Source organism: Protobothrops mucrosquamatus, unplaced genomic scaffold (assembly GCF_001527695.2).
Source record: "Protobothrops mucrosquamatus isolate PMUCROS unplaced genomic scaffold, P.Mucros_1.0 scaffold_294, whole genome shotgun sequence".
NCBI lineage: Eukaryota > Metazoa > Chordata > Lepidosauria > Squamata > Viperidae > Protobothrops > Protobothrops mucrosquamatus.
The window spans coordinates 2,605,690-2,627,222 of record NW_015386370.1 but is presented as its reverse complement, the minus strand read 5'-3'; the positions used below and the strand labels follow the sequence as shown (position 1 = coordinate 2,627,222).

Sequence of the window (21,533 nt, the reverse complement as noted above, 5' to 3'; positions counted from 1 at the left end):
TGGCTGTTTGTTTACAATAAATTGTTTTGATTACATATATAAAGTTTTTTCCGAAGTCCATTTCTACAAATTGCTGAAGCATAAATTGCCAGTTTACATTGTCAAATGCTTTCTGTGCATCAAAGCCATCTGTTTCCCTGAATGAATTTCATAGTACTCTAACACATCAAGAATCATTCTTAAATTATTTTTTTATCTGTTTTTAGGTTGAAAACCATTTTGGTCTGTATGTATAAATTCGATCAAAACTTTATTTAGTCTTTCTGCCATTATTGAGGCGAAGATTTTGTAATCTACATTTAATAGTAATATTGGTCTAAAATTTTTTATTTACATTAAATCAGAGTCTTCTTTAGGTATTAAAGTAATATTGGCTTCAGTCCATGTATTTGGTATTTTAGCCTCCAGGAGAATTTCATTACACAGTTCTTTCAAGATCAGACTTAATACATCTTGTAGTGATTTATAAAACTCTGTCGGTAATCCATCTGGGCCAGGAGTCTTATCCTTTTTTTGCCTTTTTATAGCCTCTATAATCTCCATCATTGATATTTTTCCATTTAATATGTTTCAAATATTCTCTGGAATTTTTGGTAAGTCTACTTTTTTTAAGTACTGCTGTATTTTTTCTTTTGGAATTTCCTCTGCCTTATAAAGTATCTCATAGTAATCGTTAATAATTTTTTTAATTGTATCATTTTGAAACTGTAATTCACCTTTTGGATCTTGCAGCTTGTTTATCATTTTTTTTCTCTTTTTCTTTTTTCAGTCTATATGCTAACCATCTCCCCAGCTTGTTGGCATTTTCAAAGAAGTCCTGTTTGGCCCTTTTAATCTGTTGAGCCATTATTTCCATCTCAGCTAAATTTAATTTATGTTTTATTATCTCCATTTGTTTCTTAAGTATTTTCTTTTGTGGATCTATTTGTAATTCTGATTCTAACTTTCTGAATTCTTCCTTCAACTTTAACTGTTGTTTCTTTTCTTTATTCTTTTTAGTGATATAAGTTATGGCCAACCCTCTGAAATATGCTTTAGCCATATCCCACACATTTTGAAGCGATGTTTCTTCTTTCTTGTTTATTTTGAAGAAAAAAATCCATTTCCTTTGTCAGTAGTTGTAAACATTCTTTTTCTTTCAATATAGATTTATTCAAGGACCATCTTAGTTTTTTCTTAGTTCCTCTCCAAATCATCTTTATTGGGTTATGATCTGCCCACACATTAATTTCTATCTCAATTTCTTGTATCATCGTATTAAGTTCCAAAGATGTCCATATCATATCAATTCTAGACCATGGTTTATGTCTATTTGAGTAAAATGCATATTGTAGTTTCTTTGGATTTTTTTTCTCTCCATATACCTTGGATACAGAGTTCTTCTGTCATTTTTAAAAATGCTTTAGGTAATATATTCCCTCCTTTTCTCCCTTGTTTGGCGCTTTTGTAGTCCAAAGTTCCATCTGTTATTGCATTAAAGTCTCCCATTATACAAAGATTTTGATAGTTTAAATCTAATATTTTATATAGTTTTTGGTAAAATTGTTCTTGTTTATCATTTGGTGCATATATTGCTACCATCAGTATCTGGTTTTGATCCATCATTATTTCCACCATTAATATTCTCCCCTCTTCATGTGCATAGATTTGTTTGGGTTTCATCGTTTCTTTAATGTATAAAGCTATTCCTCTTTTCTTTTGAAGTGCTAACGCAAAGTGAAGTTTACCAATTTTTGGTTGTTCTAACAACTTATAATGTTGTCTCTTAATGTGTGTTTCTTGAAGACAAATTATATCCATTTTTAATTTTTGTAATCATGTAAAGATTTTTCTCCTTTTTGAAGGAGAATTTAGTCCATTTATATTCATTGACAAAATCCCACTCTCCTCCATCTCTTTCAGTTATATCTAGGTCTTAATCTTCTAGTCGATCTTATCTGTCTCTGATCTCTTGGTCTTGCTCCTTCTTCTGTATATGTGTTTTTAATTTCTTTCTTCTCTCTTGGTTTGACTGCTTCTTCTACTGCAATTTCTTCCTGTTTCTTTATTTCTCTCTTTGTACTGGATTCAGGGTCGCCTCTTTCCAAAAATGCTCTATGGTTGTCGAAGAATTCCATTGCTTCAAATGGTGTGTCCAGTCTATATCTTTTCGTATCCCAGTATATTAAAATCCCTTCTGGAATCAGCCATCAAAAATTCACTCCTTTTTCAATTAATTTCCTAGTTAAAAACAGGTATTCTCTTTGGGATTCTCTTATTCTCCTAGGAATTTGTTGGAGGACTACAATTTCTTTTTCTTTATATTTCAAAGGTTCATCTCTTACTCTTCTCAAAATTTCATCTCTTATAGATCTTTTAAGAAATCTGAGATGTACTTTCCTGGGGACTTTATTTCTTCTAGCATAGTTTGAGTTGACTCGATAGATCTGGTCTAATTCTCTTTCCATTTGCTGTTTCCCAGTTCCTAATGTGTCTGCCAATAATTTGAATATCAAGCCTAGGAAATCCTCTTCCTTATCTTCCATTATATTTTGAAATCTTAAAAAGTATGAGGCTCTTTCCATCTCAATTCCAGTTATTGAGTCTTCTAGTTCTTCATTTATTTGGATCAACTTCTGATTTTCATATTTTAAAACTTCTAGTTTCTGGTCAACCTCAGTTGATTTATCTTCTATTTTTTGAATTCTTTGTTTATTATCTGTGATCATCTGTTTAAAATTTTCAAATTGAGAATCTATATTGTTAATTTTTTTATTCATTTTATCAAAATCACTTTTCAATTCCTCATGGTTTCTCGATGTGACCGCCATTTGAGTAGTGATTGCCTCTTGAGTGTCCTTTTGGAAGGTATTAGTCTTTTCTTGTTGAAGCATTGTATCAATTGATCTCTGATAGACTGGACTTGCAGAAGCCGAAGAGGGAGTAGAAGATCTTTTTTCCCCCAATTTTGGATAAGTTAGGAGCGCTCATCTTTATCTTTAAATCATATGTTGTAATCCACCAAGTAAGTCAAAATTTATAATCCAATAGACTCCTAACAAATAGGAGAGGTAAACCAATAAAAATAGTAAATAGTAAAAAAAGAGCAAAAGGGAAAAAAGAAAAAATAAGAGAAAAAAAATATGCAAATTTGTGATCCAAAGTATTCTGTTCAGAGGGATTTCTTGTTATTCACTCTTTCAAAAGAGCTTGTAAAGATTCCAGGTCAAGCTGTATTTGTAATCCAGGGAAGTCTGATGACTTCAAAGACAGTTTTTATTTATAACTAGCTGTATCCAGCCATTTGTTGCTGTGGCTCAGCCTGGTAAAAGTGTGTGTTGCTTTTATGTCCAACAGATGGTGCTGTTTTTCAAAAAAAGCATGTTTTACCTGTCACAGGTGTGACATTTATATAATATAGGTATATAAAAACACACGCATATTTGAATTGAACATTGTGTCAAAATTTCAAAGCAATCGGTGAAGAACTTTCGGAGATTTAAGATTTTGAACAAACGAACATTTACATTTTTATTTATATAGATTGTAATCCATCCTGTAAGACAGGGCAATCCAAAAAGAGTCTTTCTTTTCCAGCCATAATCTTCAGGACTTTAAAATCCAAGGACACCAAAATGTTTAAACTATAAGCAATGTCTGGGCATACAACCAAGTTTTACTCCAACTCAACTCAATAAGATAAAGGCAAAAGAAAAAAGCAAAAACTGCTGTAGTTCTCAGTTATGCGACTAGATGTCATTAGATGTCCATTCCCACCATACTTTGAAAAAGTTTAAGAAGTTAAAAACTCGATGGTTTCTAAACAAGAAATAAACAAAAAAAAGATTTATAAAACCAAGGGTTTTCCAAGTTATCCTTCTTTTATGCCTCAGTCATCTTCACAGTATTGTTATAAGTCAGTTTTAATTTCCCCAAAACTTAAACCACCACTTATAGTTCAGGAGGGAGAGGTAAGGAAAAAAATCCCTCCTCCCTGGAGCTTAGGGATTTGAATGCTGTTGAATGCTGTTTCCCAGAATCGGTATTTCCACATGTAGAGAGATAAGGAAAGTAGTCTCACCCAGATCAGCTGTTTTGCCTTCCGCTTTAAAATTTGTTGTCTCCGATGATCAGGTGCTTCTGGCAGACCGCATGGGTGCAGTCAGCCTTTCTTCCTGTCTGTCCCGAGGGCTGCTTTGGATCAAGCAGGCCAGCTACTGCTGGCCCACGATCTGCAAAATTTCACCCTTTGGCAAGTCACCTCTATGGGGCAACTTTTGTTCCTTTTGGACTCCCCAGCTGGTAGAAATCGGGCTTGGAGAAGGGAGATTCATTCCCCAGCGCCCATCTTGCAGCAACGTCACCGGAAACTCCAGTAATTTTTTTCTTGATACATTCTTTGCACTACTGCACAAAACCGGAAGCCTATTCTGTAACTGTTTTTCTTGCCTAAGTATAGGACCTTACTTTTCTCATCACCAAATGGCACTTTGTTGGCTAGGACTTTCCCATCCTCTTTAACATATATATGAAACCCCTGATGAAATCTGCAGCTTGGGATTCAGTATCATCATTATGCTGATGATGCCCAATTATATCTATATTTCTTTTATTGCAGTTCAGAAATGCAATAAATAAATAAATATCTTTTGTCCTTAAGCCAGCCAAGTAAGAGTGTCGAGATCCTGTCCCAGTGCCAAGAAGCCATGCAGATCTGGATGAGGAGGATAATTGGCTATGGATGAGGAGGATGAGTGGCTGTGGCAATTAAGATCTCTCCAGCCCAGGGATTTTTTACATATAGTTATGGACTATGTAGCACTTCTCCTTCTTGAAGAAGTGACAGCTGTAGCCAAGGGGGGCTGTGTACAGCTCCCTCTGATGTGTCAGTTGTGTTCTTCCTGGATTGGGAAGCCCTTCAGTCATGACTTGATTACTGCAATGCTTTGGGGTGAGATTAAAGGTGATGTTTATCAAGTAATCCCTATATGCCATAGGGACAGATTTTGAGGGATTATCTATTTCCCATGGTTTATGCCTGGTTGGTATATGCTGATAGAGTTGGCACACTCCATGTGCCTTTACACCGTGCCATCAATAAACTTTAAGAAAGCAGGCCTTTTCTGTCATGGCATCTGTCATCTGGAATGAGATCTGCCCTGAAATCTTCAATTGGTTGTAAGGCCTTGAACACCTGATTGTTCTCCCAGGCCTTGGGTAAAGATGGATGAAACCCCTTGGATGAAATTTTGTCTCTGTTTTTGTATAGGATCATCAGAGTTCATCTTTTTTGTTCTGTATTGTGATTTTTTTAATTATATTGTGAGTTACGCAGTCAGTTTGGAATTAGGGAACACCTACAATGAAATAACTAAAATAAGATTTCAAAAGTTGGAAACTCGCCATAGCCTTTGGTAAAATAGTGCTATCTGAAGTTTTGTGTACAGAATGTCTTAGGTTTTGGAACATCTTATATATGCTCTTAAAGCAGCTGCTTTGTCACTGCCTGGTGATAACAGACACTTGCCTAATTCCATACCTTTTAATGTTGGAGGGAGACTGATGGTGGTAAGCTTCACATTTTGCCTGACTGTGCAAATATATAATTCAGTCTCTTCATCTAACATTTTGGATGCATGAGTCTTGAGAACAGTAGTGGCTTGTAGAGGAGAATCATAAATGTTTTAGCATTAGCATTAATATTATTTTCTTCCACAAAAACATTCAGATGGCTATTATTTAAAAAAGTTGCTATAACTAAAATCACTATTTTAATATTATCATTTAACATTATATATTTAAACAGCTGGCAGTTATAGCAGGAGCTAGATTCCTATTGCTACTGAGAAATATATGCAAGATTATAGCCAGCTTGAAGAACTACATTACTATATGCCCCTTACAAAAATTCAAACCAAACCAAAGCTGTAAAATGTTTGCCAATTTTGAATATGTTTTCCTAATATTCAAGCTTCACATGGAATTACTGCAAAGTTCAGTATGCCCCAATTTATATCAATGAAATGAACTGAATGTTTATCATACATTATACAAGCAGGGGTGTACCAAAAGTGCTTTTCAAAATACAGTTGGACTTTCTTGTTTTTTCCTTGAAGTCGTTTTGCTTCTCATCCAAAAAGCTTCTTCAGAAGAACCGAAGAAGCTTCTTGGATGAGAAGTGAAACATCTTCAAGGAAAGAACAAGAAAGTCCATTTGTATTTTGAAAAGCATCTTTGGTACACCCCTGCTTGTATAGTGTATGATAAACATTCAGTTTGTTCAGTTCAGTTGCATTTTGAAAAACATCTTTGGGGCAACCATGACCTGGATGACTCAGAACTCCATAGACAAGCAAGGGTGTAACAGTTCCTTACTTTATCTAATTACATAATTACAAAATTACATAATAATAGAGCTTGGAGGTCTTCTAATCCAATCCCCTGCTCAAACAGGAGACCCCAGACTATTCTGGAGAAATGGCCTATCTGTTCTTGAAAACCTTCAGTGATGGAGCATCAGAACTTCTGGAGGCAAGCCACTGATTAATTGTTCTCACAGATAGGAAGTTTCTCCTTAATTCTAGGTTGAATCTCTCTTTGATAAGCTTTCATCTGTTACTACTTGTGCTGCCTGTAGGTGCTTTGGAGAATAGTTGACCCCCCATTTCTGTGTGAGAATCTCTCAAATACTGGAAGACTGCTATCATGTCACTTCTAGTCCTTCTCTTCATTAGACTAGAATAGCTAGTCCTGCAACCATTGATTGTAGGATTTAGCTGCCAATCCCCTTATGATCTTTGTTGCTCTTCTCTGCACTCTTTCTAGAGTCTCAGCATCTTTTTTGTACACTGTGTATTCCACATTTTATTATCTTACCAAGAAGCAGGTTGTGGTCTACTTTGTAAAATGCCTTACTGAGATCCACAGCATTTCACTGATCCACTAATTTAATCACTTTGTCAAAGAATACAATAAGATTAGTCTGGCATGATCTATTTTTTGACAAACCCATGTTTGCTTCTAGTAATATCTTTGCTTGTTTCTATGTGTTTGCAGCTCCTTGCATGATTATCTTTTCCAGGATTGTCCCAGGTATTGATGTCAGGCTGTTTTGTCTGTAGTTTCCTGGACCCATATATGAAGCAAATTGTTATGCCTTCACAGCCTCAATGATTTCAACAAAGCTAATCCATGTTACTTTGCAGAAACTGAAGTTTACTTACTATCATATTACTATGTGAATCTTGGATAGGGTTAACCAACCAAGAGCCCATACTATACATTTCCCAGAACATCTAAAACCACACTACAGAAAGTTGAATGTGGATTTCTGATTTATAGACGCACAATGCAGTGGCATGGTTAAATAGGTTTATTAAGCCTACAGCATCTATTTCTATTACAGAAAGCCTTCCATCCTGGAAAACTAAAAAACAGACTGAATATTTTTACTACACTTTTCTAATGATGTGACTGCATGTATGTTGTAATTGCTTGAGAAAGAAGGATCTGAATTATGAACCTCACTGATAATATTTCTAATTAGAACATCAGGAAGCAAGACACAATGATATGCCATCTGATATCTTGGTGACTATTAGTGTAGCAGAAGAGTGATAGTTATGATTTATTGCATGACTAGCTGCTCTCTTGCTGAATATTGCAGGTCTGTGACACTAGTGCCACCAAACATTCTGATGCACCCTGAATAGTCCCACATCATTCATAAACTGAGAATTGCCATGAAACTATACGATATTGATAGCCAATGATCAGTAGCTTACTAAAAAGGCTATCCCATTCATCCTCTTTCTCTTCATCCTCCTCCAGGACATGGAACTGAAGCACATTGTTTAAGTGGAGGTTTCGGAGAAGTTCTTCACAGTAAAATGGGTTTCCATGACTCCTTTGTATTAAAAATCTGTAAGTAATGTGGAGAGGGAAGGAGAGAGAAAGAGAAAGAGAAAGGGGGAGGAGGTGTGCAGGCAAACAGAGGGAGAATAATGATCATAGATAAATGTCAGGTTTAAGGCATAGTGTAATGCACTGTGCTGAATTACAATGGTGTTTCCAACTTCCATTTCAGCAGCAGGCAAGTTGTAAACATAATAAATTCCAGTCTTCCCCAGGCTTCTGAAACTTTAGTAGTTGTGCACAAGGCTACCTAGAACTGGTTGTAATACATGTTCACTGCTAGGGATCCCAGAGATGAAAACAGGCACTGTAGAGATTGCTCTCATTAGTTGGCATAGCGTAGGATTTTTTAAAGAAACAGCAATGGCATGGTTTACAAATCTCTCTAAATTCCAAGATGAAAGAAGCCGCATTAGTTTTTGTATTATATGTAACCCCAAAATAGTTGTGCTTTACTGGCATGGCCTGAGCTACTCTTTCTGAAGTATTTTGTAGATGACCTTGTCAGTTGAGCAAGAAAGTCTCTTTAACTTAGAAGAAGTCAGGTAATTTTGCTTGAAATAAAAGTTTCAGACTTTTTGCTTTAAATGATAACACTTTGCATTTCCTGCTGATTATCTTTGCCTTCAACTTAATAGGAACAGATAATTTCTTACTTACGTTTCAAGCTCCCTAGCAATACTGACCACTCCAAGGTCTTGGCAGGCTTTCTGAATAATTACTGAAGGACTTAATTCCCTTAGCTGAATAAAAGTTGTGCTTGGGTTATTCAGGATTTGGGCTGCACTGGAACAAAGTATTCGTCCCGTGTGATTGATAGGAGACAAAGCCATAACAACAAAGATCGGAACACTCTTAAGTAAGTTATCCAGGAAATCCCAAGAGGCTTTATCAATAAACTGAGCTTCATCAATTGCAAAAATGAGGACTTCCTTTTCTGCTGCCTAAAACAACAATAACACATATTGTGCACAGTAAGATGGTGCTATATCCAGAATCGTTGTCATCACAGTTTCTAGAATTCTTACTTACTGCTATTAAATGCTTCTACTAATGCTAAACTATACTCTAAGAATTTGCCATTCTTTAATCTTAGAAGTCTATGACTAATGTTGTTTCCATGCCTTAACTAAAACTGGTGATATTGCCAGAGGTTAATAGAAAGAACTGGATCAGTGTTTTCCTGGATCTGATCTACAATATGGATTCACTTGCATCCAGTGAAGTACATAAAATCAGTACAGGTTGTTGTGAAAAGGATAAACTCACTATGTTTATCAGACTCCTAGCTTAACACTCATTCAGCAAATGTTCGAAGTTATGATGGCATTGAAAAAATGGACATGTTTGGTCCTCAATTTTACAACTGTTGCCAAGCCCCTAAGGTCACATGATTAAAATTTGGGCCTGCCTGCATTTACAACTACCCCACACATAATGCTGCCACCAGGTGACTTTTCTTCCTGTCATTCTTCTTTATATGACCATTGTGTTTGTTGCAGCACTGTGGCTTCTTGTGGCAATGCTGGAGTGGCTGGAGCGTTATGCTGTAGTGAAATGTCATACTGCAGCAGTAGGATGCCATGCCATGCTGCAGCACTTCTCACACATTGGGGCTGGGGCTTCATGCTGCAATGCTGGGGCAGCATGGCACATGGTATCAGTAGAAGTGGCTTCAGGTCACAATGCACTAATGGGCCCTCACACCATGGCAATGAGATTTCTCATCATGGCACTGGGCCAAGTGACCATACCACAGCATAGTATTGGAGCTTTACACCATGTTGAGGTGACAAGGTGGCTTGCCTGGCATGGAACTTGAGGTGTCACTCCTCGATGGCAGTAAGGAGTGATGGTAGGCTGAAAGAGATAAAGGCCTGAAGCTTCTACTTCAGCTCAGCACAACCACCACTGCCAAAGAAGGCCACTGTGCAGAATGACCAAAGGGGCAGAGATGGGGGTAGTTAAAGAGGAGGCAGTCCCTTCGCTTGGAAAAAACAAGGCTCAAGACTGGGAGTGACCAAGCTAGGAATGGCTTGGATCAGGGCAGGTCTTTGCCTAACAACTACATGGGATTCACTTAACAATGGCAATAAAGACTGGCAAAACTGTCAGTGCTAAGGAGGCAGTCACATAATCTCTTGCTTAAGGATGCACCACTTAGCAATGGTGTTGCTGGTCTCAATTGTGATAATTAAGCAAGGACTGCATAGAGAAGATAATCACACCTTTATCCTTTATAGACCATGTTTTGCACAAGAAAAACCTTTACTTACATTAATCAGAATTTTTAAAAGCATCGTTTCAATCTCCTTATTCTTTCTGTCATTGTCCATTTGAGAAACCACTTCTGATGTAGGAAACTGAGCAGAAAAAGAAATAAATCTCATAATTATTTGATTAACAATATTTCTGCCAATAATACTTTCTTATAATAATTAGGTAACCCTGAAATCATTTAAACATATTTATCACATTTATTCATAAAATGAATGTTCAATTTGTAAATTGTTTTATAATTAGACATTCTGAGCAAATACTAAATCTGTGAAGCTTTAGCAAATGATCTCTACCTTTATATTGCCTTTCTCTGGCACTGTATCTACACCTGCTTTTCATTGCAAAGCATTCATAAGAGAAAAGATCTTCCATTCTTCCATCTTTACCTTAACATGAAAAAGGTTGTTGAAAAGGCATAGATATTGTTCTTCTATAACTCCACGCAGCTTGCTCAGAAGGATGTACTGCCTTGCATCATAGGTTTTACAGACATCCACCCCCAGGAACATTGCCATCAGTGTCCGGACAGCAAAAAAGTTGTGCCATGCATTTATCTTTGTCAGCTCCATTGCCACAACCCTGCTCAATTACATGGACAAATGAAAATCTTGACTTGAAAGTAATCAATCAGAAGCAGATTATTGTTTCAATTTGTGCAACTAAAACAAAAAAATCATACCAGTATTGAATTTTGGTACATTAACTGCAATGATTATATTGAAGAAGTTTTTCCTACATCATTAAGTAAGAAAATGTCTCCAGACATCTAGGAATATGAGGAAGAGCTTCCAGCTCATGCCTCTCATCTGAATATCAAGGACTGCCCTTACCTTCATTGTTTGATTGAACATTTGTGGGGTCAATGAAACATTTCCTTAGCTCTCTGCAATAATTTTGATTCATGCAAGATATTAATAAAGGACCCAGATTACTATAACAATTCCTTCCAATTAGTTATCTGCCTATTTAAAGTTTACCTTAAGGCTTTACTAAGGCGGCGTGATGGCTCTGTGGTTAAGACACTGGGCTTGTCAGTTGGAAAGCCAACAGCCTGGGTTTGAGACCCGAGTACCATGCGATGGGGATGAGCGCCTGTCTTCACCTAGTTCTTGCCCACCTAAGAGTTTGAAAGCATGTAAAATGCAAGTAGATAAATAGGTACCACTTTGATGGGCAGGTAACATTGCTCACTGACATCATGCTGGCTACATGACTGTGAAAATGTCTTGAGTGCTGGCTCACAGCCTCGAAATGGAGATGAGTGCTGCCCCCTATGGTCATCTTGACAAGCAGAGTAAAATTCCTTTCCTCCTTTAAGGCCTTACTAACAATAATATATGTGTACTAATATATCTTTGTGTATGTGTGATTTTACTTCTACCTTGGGTGAAAAAATGTGGACCTGCTTCACACATGAGCAAAGTTATAATACACTATATTTAATCTGAGCTAAATATGCTGGATAAATTCAGCTAATTATGAGTTTATTCAAAGAATAATGACTAAGTATACCATCAGTTAATAAATGTGTAATTCAAATCAAAAGCTACATATACAGAATATGCTAACTCAAATTTAGCGTTACCAGAATTAAAGCCTTCAGGAATATGAATACAAAGGAATTAATACTTTTTAATAATGAAATACAAAACATATAAAGGAAAGGAGATTACAAATGTTCAAGTTAGCTTTGAAAAGATTGAGGAACAAGAGACATTATTGGTGAAATATATTGGATGATAAAGTCAAAGAATATTCAGAAGCAGTTAATATCTATTTCATTGAAGGGCCTTTGACTGTATTGACTATGTCAAGGTGTGGAAGGTGCTTAGGAAAATGGGAACATTAGAACAGGTCATTGTCCTCATGTGAATCTTAGACAGAACAGGAAGCCACAGTACAGACAGAAATATGGCAGAACTGACTGGTTCCTGTTCAGTAAAGGAGTGAGATGAGATTAGATCAGACATGTCAAACTCGCGACATCATGTGACGTCACGCAATGTATCAGAGCTTTTTCGCCATTGCCGGCAATGGGGTGGGCACAGCTCTGGTATGATGAAACTGGCCTGCAGGCCGGAGTTTGACACCCCTGGATTAGATAGTATTCTTATTTATTCAGCAGATATCATGTGACTGCTTAGCAACAACAATCCTGACAGTCCCAGTTACAGTCATTAATCAAATCCCAGCCAGCTTTACAGAGGGACAGATCTCAGTCCAAGTCATTCCTGCCTCAGTCTCTCCCAGCCTTGAACCTTGATAAGGTAAAAGACTGCCTCCCCTTCAACTCCCCCCTCCCCACTTCTGCCCACTTGGCTGTTCTGCACCCTGAATCCTACTGCCTCTGCCGGCCCTTCTGCCCTTCACTTTGTGTGATCAGCAGCAGCAGGAAGAAGAAGATAGCAAAGGTCAGCTGTGGGCCAGTGGAGCATAGGATGGCAGGGCCAGCGGAGTGCAGGGCAGCAAGGCCACAGAGATGATGAAGTGCAAGTATACCAAAAGGGGAAGATAGGTGTGTGGGGGGGGATTTGAAGCATCCCTGTCATTGTAATTGTGAGTGGACTGCCAAATGCCCAAATTTTGATCACGTCATCATCTGGGCACTGCAATGGCCAGAATTTTGAGGACCAGACATAACTACCATTTGTTCAAAGCCACCATAACTTTGAATGACTGCCAAATGAATGGTCCTTAAACAAGGACTGCCTGTATATATATTATGGAAGCCAAGATTGGAAGAAGATTATGTGAATTTAAAACTGGGGGAAGAAATATCAATAACCTACATTATACTGATGACACTACTCACAGCAATATGAAAAATAAATAATTTCCAATGGTGGGAAACATGGGACTAAAATTAAATATAAAGAAAACCAAATTAATAACAGGTACAGAAATCCCTCTTTGAATTCCTAATGAAGATGCAGAAATGAAAGATAGTTTTACCTTTTTTGAAGACTATGAATTCTAAAGGAGCCAGAAGTCAAATATGCTACAGATACTAACACTGGTAGGGGAGCAATGAAAGATTTAGAAAAGATACTCAGATGTCATGTTGTGTCAATGTCTAGAAAGGCTGGCAATGGTTTTTCTTGTTATACTCTATGGAAACAAAAGTTGGACTTTGAAAAAGTATGATTTAAAAAATAATGCTTTTCTAAAGCTGTGAGGAAGAGGAAGAAACCCATAAATAAACAATTTATCACAGAAATACCATCAACCTCTAATGACCTCCTTTCAGGCCCATAGAGTCTTAGAACCACTGGCACTTGTCACTGCTCAAGGCTACACACACAAAACAATATACTTGTAATGTTCAGAACTGAGCCAGGACCAGGGAAAAATGAAAAGATTGGAGAGAAGAAAGTGAATTTCTGAAAATATGTAACCAACAGATTTAAAAAGCACCAACTTTTGTCCAGGAGCCTGTCCTAAATAGACAATTTCAGTTATTAGTTGGCTTTTTCCATATCCCATGAGACCTTCATATATTATAACATGGCTCAATTTAGATTCTTTAAAATTTTCCAGTAAGTTTTGAAAGATGTCAGTTTCCTTCTTGCGACCTGGAAGAAAATAATAAAGGAAAACAAAGAACAAAAGAATTATGTTGTATATTAAAACAGGCATTCACAAAATGAATTAGCTTTTGAATGAGAAATTATATCAAATAATATACCACTGGCTAAAGGGTTGGTGTCGCCAAGAAAACTTTGGTTTCCTGGACCATTGACTACATTTCCTATGTGAAGGACTCTTGGCAAGGGATGGGCTGCACCTCACTAAAACAGGGGAAAATGTACTTGGAAAAAGACTGGCCCAACTCATCAGGAGGGCTTTAAACTAAAATTGAGGGGGAAGGGTGACCAATCTTTAGAATCTCTAGAACACAAAATCAGTCATAAATTCCAAGAAAACAAATCAAGCAATGAGGTAGGGAGTGATGAGGAAAAAAGAAAAACTCCAAAAACAATCAGGAGATGCAGGAAACATATCCAAAGACAGGCATAAAGATCTTAAATGCTCATATACAAATGCTCAAAGCTTGAGGTACAAACAGGGTGAACTAGAAGCAATAGTACATGAGGGCAGGTATGACATAGTTGGCATTACAGAAACCTGATGGGACAAAATCCATGACTGGAATGTACTGATGGATGGATACAAATTGTTCAAAAGAAATAGATCTACAAAAAGAGGAAGGAGAGTTGCACTATATCTACAGAAAAGCACATGATCCAAGATAAAATCTGTTCAGAATGTATATGGGTCAATCTAAAAGGAAAAAAAGTGACATTGTCATAGGTGTATATTACAGGCCACCCAACCAATCTGAAGAAATAGATGAACTCTTTGCCAATCAGTTAACAAACAAACTTCAAAAGAGCTGATTTTAACAAACTCAGAGAGAACCTAGGAAAGATTCCATGTATGAAAATTCTAAAGGGGAAAACAACGCAAGAAGCATGGGAAACTCTGAAAAATATGATCATAAAAACCCAGTCCAGCACAATACCACTGAAAAAAAAAGCCAAGAAATTCAAGAAGAAACCAGCATGGCTGCACAAAGATCTCTCTGACAAACTGAAAGACAAAAAGGACAAGTACAAAAAATGGAAAGAGGGACACATAACTAAGGCTGATTATCAGCAGACAGCCAGAACATGCAAAGATGAAGTCAGGAAAGCAAAGGCTTAGAATGAACAAAGACTTGCAACAGAAATCAAGGACAATAAAAAAAATTTCTTTCAACATCTTAATAACAAGAAAAAAGTCAAGGAAACTGTAGGTCCACTAAAGAGAGAAGATGGCAAGGAAGTAACAGGCAGTAGGGAGAAAGCAGAACTGCTTAACTAATTCTTTGCACCAGTCTTCACACAAAAAGAAATTATAGCACAACATACCAAAAAAAATACTGCGAAAGACAAACTAGAAACAAAAATTAAAATAAGCAAGAAAATGGTAAGAGAACACCTATCCGACCTTGACAAATATAAATCACCGGGACCTGACAGATTACATTCCAGAGTTCTGAAGGAACTGGCAGATGTTATCTCAGAACCATTGCACCATATCTTTCAAAAATCCTAGAGCACTGGGGAAGTACCTGATGATTGGAAAAGGGCTGATGTGGTTCCCATCTTCAAGAAAAAAAACAGACCCAGGATCCTGGAAAAGATAATCAAAAAATAGATCTGCGAACAACTAAAAGCAAACAAAGTAGCCAGCATAGGTTTGTCAAAAACAGATCATGCCAAACCAATCTTATTTCATTCTTTGATAAAGTGACTAAATTAGTAGACCAGCAAAACACTGTGGGCATAGTGTACTTAGACTTTAGTAAGGCATTTGACAAAGTAGACCATAACCTGGTGCTTAGTAAGCTAGAAAAAGGTGGGATAAACAACAACACCATCAGATGGATCTGTAGCTGACTGACAAACCATACTCAGCAAGTAGTGCTCAATGGTACTACATCCACATGGAGAGAAGTAAGCAGTGGGGTACCACAAGACTCCGTCTTTGGCCCAGTACTCTTCAATATCTTCATGAATGACTTAGACGAGTGAATAGGAGAACTCATCAAATTTTCAGATGACACTAAATTGGCAGGAATAGCCAAAACCCAAGAAGACAACCTCGGGGTTCAAAAAGATCTTGACAAACTTGAACAATGGGCCCTATCCAACAAAATCAGTTTTAATGTGGAGAAAAGCAAAGTTTTACATTTAGGCAGGAAAAAACCAAAGGTTTAAGTACAGATTAGGCGAGACCTAGCTCAAAAAGAGCAACTGTGAAGGAGACCTTGGAATTCTAGTGGGTGATCACTTGACAATGAGCCAGCAGTGTGTAGCAGCAGCCAAAAAAGCTAATACAATCTTGGGTTGTATAAACAGAAGCATAGAATTAAGATCACGTGAAGTATTAGTACCACTTTATAAAACCCTAGTAAGATCACACCTGGAATACTGCAACCAGTTTTGGTCACCATACCACAAAAAAGATGTTGAGACCTTGGAAAAAGTTCAAAAAAGAGCAACTAAAATGATCAAAGGCCTGGAGACTAAAACATATGAAGAACGGCTGCAGGATTTGGATTTGGCTAGTCTAAAGAAAAGAAGAAACATGGGAGACATGATAGCAGTGTTCCAGTATTTGGGGGGCTGCCACAAAGAAAAGGGCATCAAACTATTCTCCAAAGCAGCAGAGGAAAAGACAAGAAACAATGGTTGTAAACTGACCAAAGAGAGAAGCAATCTGGAATTAAGGAGAAACTTCCTAACAGTGAGGGCAGTTAACCAGTGGAACAGCTTGCCTTCTGAAATCGTGGGCACTCCATCACTGTAGATTTTTAAGAAGAGACTAGACAGTCATTTATGTGAAATGGTATATGTTCTCCTGCTCAAGCAGGGGGCTGGACCAGAAGACCTCCAAGGTCCCTTCCAGCTCTATTGTATTCTATTGCATGGTTGTAATATTCATCACAGGTACTAAGCAGAAGAAATGTATATCTCTCTGTATTTATCTCTCTGTGTACATATGCATGCAAAACAACCACAACTTATATTTAGATAATATTGTGACCTTTTCTGAGATTCTTTAGAGAAACCTTTCAGCAATTTCCTTCCAGACATGTTCTTCTTCCATAGACAATAAATCCTGCCTATGTCAAAGAGAAAAATCAGCAGTGGTTGAAGGTTGGACAGCAGAGAAAAAATGGTCCCCTGTTTTGGATGTCTTCTAGTTCAACTCTCTGCCCAATGCAGGAGATCTTATTCCATCCCAAACAAATGGTTGTCCAATATTTTCTTGAAAACCTCCAGTGATAGTGATCCCACAACTCCAGGAGGCAAGTTGTTCCACTGATTAATTGTTCTCATTGTCAGGAAATTTCTCCTTACTTCTTGGTTGGATCTCTCTTTAATGAGCTTCCATCCATCACTCAAATTCTTCTCTTCATAAAGCTAGACATACCTACTTCCCTGAACAATTTTAGCCTCTATACTCCTAATCATCTTAGTTGTTCTTCTCTGCTCTCTTTTTAAGGTCTCTGTTGTGTCCTGAGCCTGCAGAAGCAGGCTCGGGATGATGCAAGAGTCCCGGACATTGCAAAAGCTGCCCAGGACCAGACTGAGTGGCGCCGGCCTTGCGCGCATGCGCGAGGCGGGAAAAGACTGCTTGCTATTGGTTGTGATTGCCCGGGGATCTGGGAGTATAAAAGAGGCCTGCATGCCTCTGCTCTTGTTGGTTGGTAGTTGTAACAGAGTGAGAATAAAGATCTGTTCAGTAACATGACTTGCCTCCTTTGCCATTTATCTCCGGACTTAACACTGGCGACGAAGGTGGGATTTAGTCTAGATAGCTAGGGAAGCTTAAAGACTCACCAAAAGAAGTCCGGAAGAGGGACGACGGCGTTGAAGTCAGCGTCTATCCTGCCAGTACAGCATCGCTGGAGAGTGAGTGCGGCTGAAGAAAACCCTGTCCCTTGATCATGGCGAAAACCGGTCGTTTATCTGAATTTGATGTCTCTCACCCGGAAAAATGGGAATCTTACGTTGCAAGGGTGGAGACTTACTTCCAAGTGAATCAGATAAGGGAAGATGGACTAAAGGCTGCCACAATGTTGTGCGTTTGTGGGCAAGACGCCTTTGAGATCGCCGAGAATCTAGTCGCTCCGGCCTCGCTAGAAGCTGTTTCATACTCTGATCTAAAGAAACTTTTGAAAGAACACTTCCAGCCCAAGCAATCTGTTATTGCCTGGAGGCACACATTTGAACTGAGAGATCAGCGAGCTGGGGAATCAGCAAAAGAATTTATTGCAGCATTGAGAAGAGCAGCTAAACCGTGCGAGTTCAAGGACTTAGAAGAAAGGCTGCGTGATCGTTTTGTATGCGGACTGAGGAACAGAGACTTACAGCAGAAGCTGTTTGCTAAGGAAGATGTCTCTTTCCAAGATGCTCTGCGAGAGGTTACGGCAGAGGAAGCTGCAGGCGGAGCAGTAAAGAATCTGCGGCCCATTCAAAGCGCTCCAGAGACTGCAACCATCTACAAGGAGGACGTGCGGGAGGACTCGGAAGAGGATCCTGAAGATGAAGTGGACAAGCTTTATCAAGCAGCCGGAAGGAGGCCCAAGGATCGTCCGGACAAAGGCCCAGCTGAGCTTTGATGCTTCGGATGCAGAGGTCACCACAAGCGGGCGGAATGTCGGTTCCGTTCTGCCATCTGCAGAGCGTGCGGCAAGAAAGGCCACAATGCAGCTGTTTGCCTGAATCGACAGAAGGTACAACCGAAGGAAGAATTGAATCTGAAAGGTACCAGGATCCCCAGCCAAAACAGGGTGGGTTTCTGTGCAACACGCAGAAATATATTAAGGATTGGCACACACAAGCCTCTTAAAAAGAAATTGTCCCTTAAAGTAAGGTTGCAAGGGGTTCCATTGTCTATGGAACTGGACACGGGGTCTGCCCTATCCATAATTTCCCTCAACACATTCCACAAAATCTGCAGCAGCAGTGGCCAGCAAACTACGCTCAGGCCTTCTAATGTAATTCTTACTGACTTTCAAAATTCCAAGGTGTGCGTTAAGGGGGAGGCCACCCTTAAGGTACAGTATAAGGATTTTGAAGGTCCCTTAGATGTGCTGGTTGTTGGGGGTGAGCGCACGAGTCTGATTGGACTCGATTGGTTTGAGGCCTTAGGAATCCAGGTAATAGGGTTGCACAAATTGCAAATGGAGACCCTAGCAGATGTCTGCAAGTTTGCTGATGTGTTCAGCTCTGAGCTAGGATCCTACAAGGGACCTCCAGTTTCACTAAAGCTAGATTCAACTGTACAGCCCATAAGGGTTAAACTTAACAAGGCCCTACAGCAACATGCTTATCCAGTGCCTGTGGTGAGCCACATTTTGGCTTCCCTTAAAGAGGGTAAGATTTTTGCAAAGCTAGACCTGGCTCAAGCGTATCAACAGTTGCCTGTTGATGATGCAGCAGCAGAGGCTCAGACTATTGTTACCCATAGAGGGGCTTTCAAGGTGAAAAGGTTGCAGTTTGGGGTGAATGTAGGCCCTGGCATTTTTCAAAGTGTAATGGAAAACACCTTGAGGAGTATTCCTGGTGTGTGTCCTTATTTTGATGACGTCCTCATCGCAGGGGACTCACCTCAAATGCTGGCAGAAAGGTTAAGGGCTGTTTTGCTTCGTTTCCGAAGAGCAGGCCTTAAGTTAAAACAGGACAAGTGTAAGATTGGTGTCCATTCCACTGATTTCCTGGGCTTCAGGATAGATACTCAGGGCATCCACCCTTCTGATGCTAAGCTCAAAGCTATTCAGCAGGCCCCAAGCCCTAAGTCTAAGGGTGAATTACAAGCCTTTTGGGGCTTATTGAATTTCTATCATGCTTTTCTGCCTCATAAAGCTGCTATTGCTGAGCTCCTACACAGACTTTTAGACAAAAATGCTTGTTGGCAGTGGACCAAAGTCCATGAAACCAGTTTCAATGAGGTTAAGGCCTTGCTTACATCCAATGCGGTGTTAGCTCACTTTAATGAGAAGTTACCAGTGTGTCTGGCTTGTGATGCTTCCCCCTATGGTGTGGGAGCTGTGCTGAGCCATCTGACGGCTGAGGGGACTCAGGTCCCTATGGCATATTATTCTAGAACGTTGTCTGCTGCTGAGCGTAACTATGCTCAAATTGACAAGGAAGCTTTGGCCATTGTGGCTGGAATTAAAAAATTCCATGATTTTATTTATGGCCGTCATTTTACAGTCTTTACTGACCACAAGCCTTTGCTGGGGTTGTTTACCACGTCCAAACAAACCCCACACATCCTTTCCCCTCGCATGCTGCGATGGTCCATTTTTTTGTCAGCTTATGACTTCTCACTAGTTCACAAACCTGGAAAGGAAATGGGTCATGCTGATGGCCTAAGTAGACTGCCCTTGCCTGCTGTGGAGCCTGATCCTGCTCCTGCTGTACACATATTGTCCATTCAGGATTTGCCGGAGTCTCCCCTTAACGCTAGGGATGTGGCTGCTGAAACTGCCACCGATCACGCGCTTAAACGCGTGCTAACATGGGTGCTGTCAGGTTGGCCTGACAGATGCCCAGAGGAGGATTTCCACCGCTTTTGGGTTAAGAGGCACGAGTTGTCCACGTTCAATGGCTTCCTCCTCTGGGGTTCTAGAGTTGTGATTCCAGCCTCATTGAGGTCTAGGATCTTAGTTTCTTTACATGAGGGTCACCCTGGGATTGTCAGGATGAAAGCGCTTGCGCGCAGCCATTTGTGGTGGCCTGGCATTGATAAGGACATTGAGGCCCAGGTACAGGGGTGTCACACATGTCAGCAGTCCAGGCCGGAAATGCCTGGAAATGTTCATAGGTGGGAGGAAACACACACTCCGTGGTCTAGAATACATATAGATTACACTGGGCCCTTTCAGGGGCAATTCTTCCTGGTTGTTGTGGATAGCCATTCCAAGTGGCTGGAAGTTGTCCCTGTGTCATCCACCACTACTGCCAAGACCATCCAGGTGTTGAGAAGCAATTTTGCCGCCCATGGTCTTCCAGATGTCTTGGTATCGGATAATGGTCCCCAATTTACTTCTGCTGAGTTTCAGGTTTTCCTACAAGCCAACATGATTCGCCACGCGACCTCAGCTCCATTCCACCCGTCCACCAACAGTCTGGCTGAACGGATGGTCCGCATCACCAAGGACGCTCTCAAGAAACTGACTTATGGCAACTGGCATCACAGGTTGTCTGACTTCCTTCTAGCCCATCGTACTACTCCGTGCACTGCCACGGGTAAGTGCCCGGCTGAACTCTGTTGGGGTCGCCAGCTTGTGACTAAATTGGGCAGGCTGCATCCGGAGCGAATAGCTTCACAGGTGTCCCATCCACACGCACCACGGGTCCTTCACGTGGGTGATGCTGTCTGGACCAGGAATTACGGGCCTGGCCACCTCTGGGTCCCAGCTGTGGTCTGCAAGGTCTCGGGGCCGCTGTCCTACGAGGTGTCCTTGGACATATTGATCAGCTGCGTCTGAGGCTGGACTCATCTCGTTTTTCTCCTCGGCCTTCTCTGGGGGGGGGAGAAGGAGCGGGGAGTGCATTCTGGGGATCAGTATCAACATTCGGCACTGGCTGTTGAGGACACCATGGGTACTCAAACCCCAAGTGCCGCAAGTGCTCCAAATAGGAATTCATGGGGCAGGGGGCAAACATACAACCCCACACTCACTCCAGCCTGGGAGTCACACCGGAGGTATCCTCACTATCCACAACTCAACAACAATACTCCAGACAAGGAGACTGACTGGGAGCATACTCATAACTCACAGCATACAAGAGAGCAGG

General features: G+C 39.8%; 1 protein-coding gene across 1 annotated transcript in view; it reads right to left on the bottom strand.

Moving 5' to 3' along the window:
- ADCY10 (adenylate cyclase 10) overlaps positions 1 to 21,533 on the bottom strand; it is a 220,727-nt gene that overhangs the window by 131,182 nt on the left and 68,012 nt on the right. Inside the window, 6 exon segments of the mRNA XM_029287319.1 lie at positions 5,519 to 5,638; positions 7,764 to 7,900; positions 8,554 to 8,837; positions 10,170 to 10,256; positions 10,560 to 10,752; positions 13,592 to 13,745. Of these exon segments, the coding sequence (XP_029143152.1) occupies positions 5,519 to 5,638; positions 7,764 to 7,900; positions 8,554 to 8,837; positions 10,170 to 10,256; positions 10,560 to 10,752; positions 13,592 to 13,745 (975 nt within the window).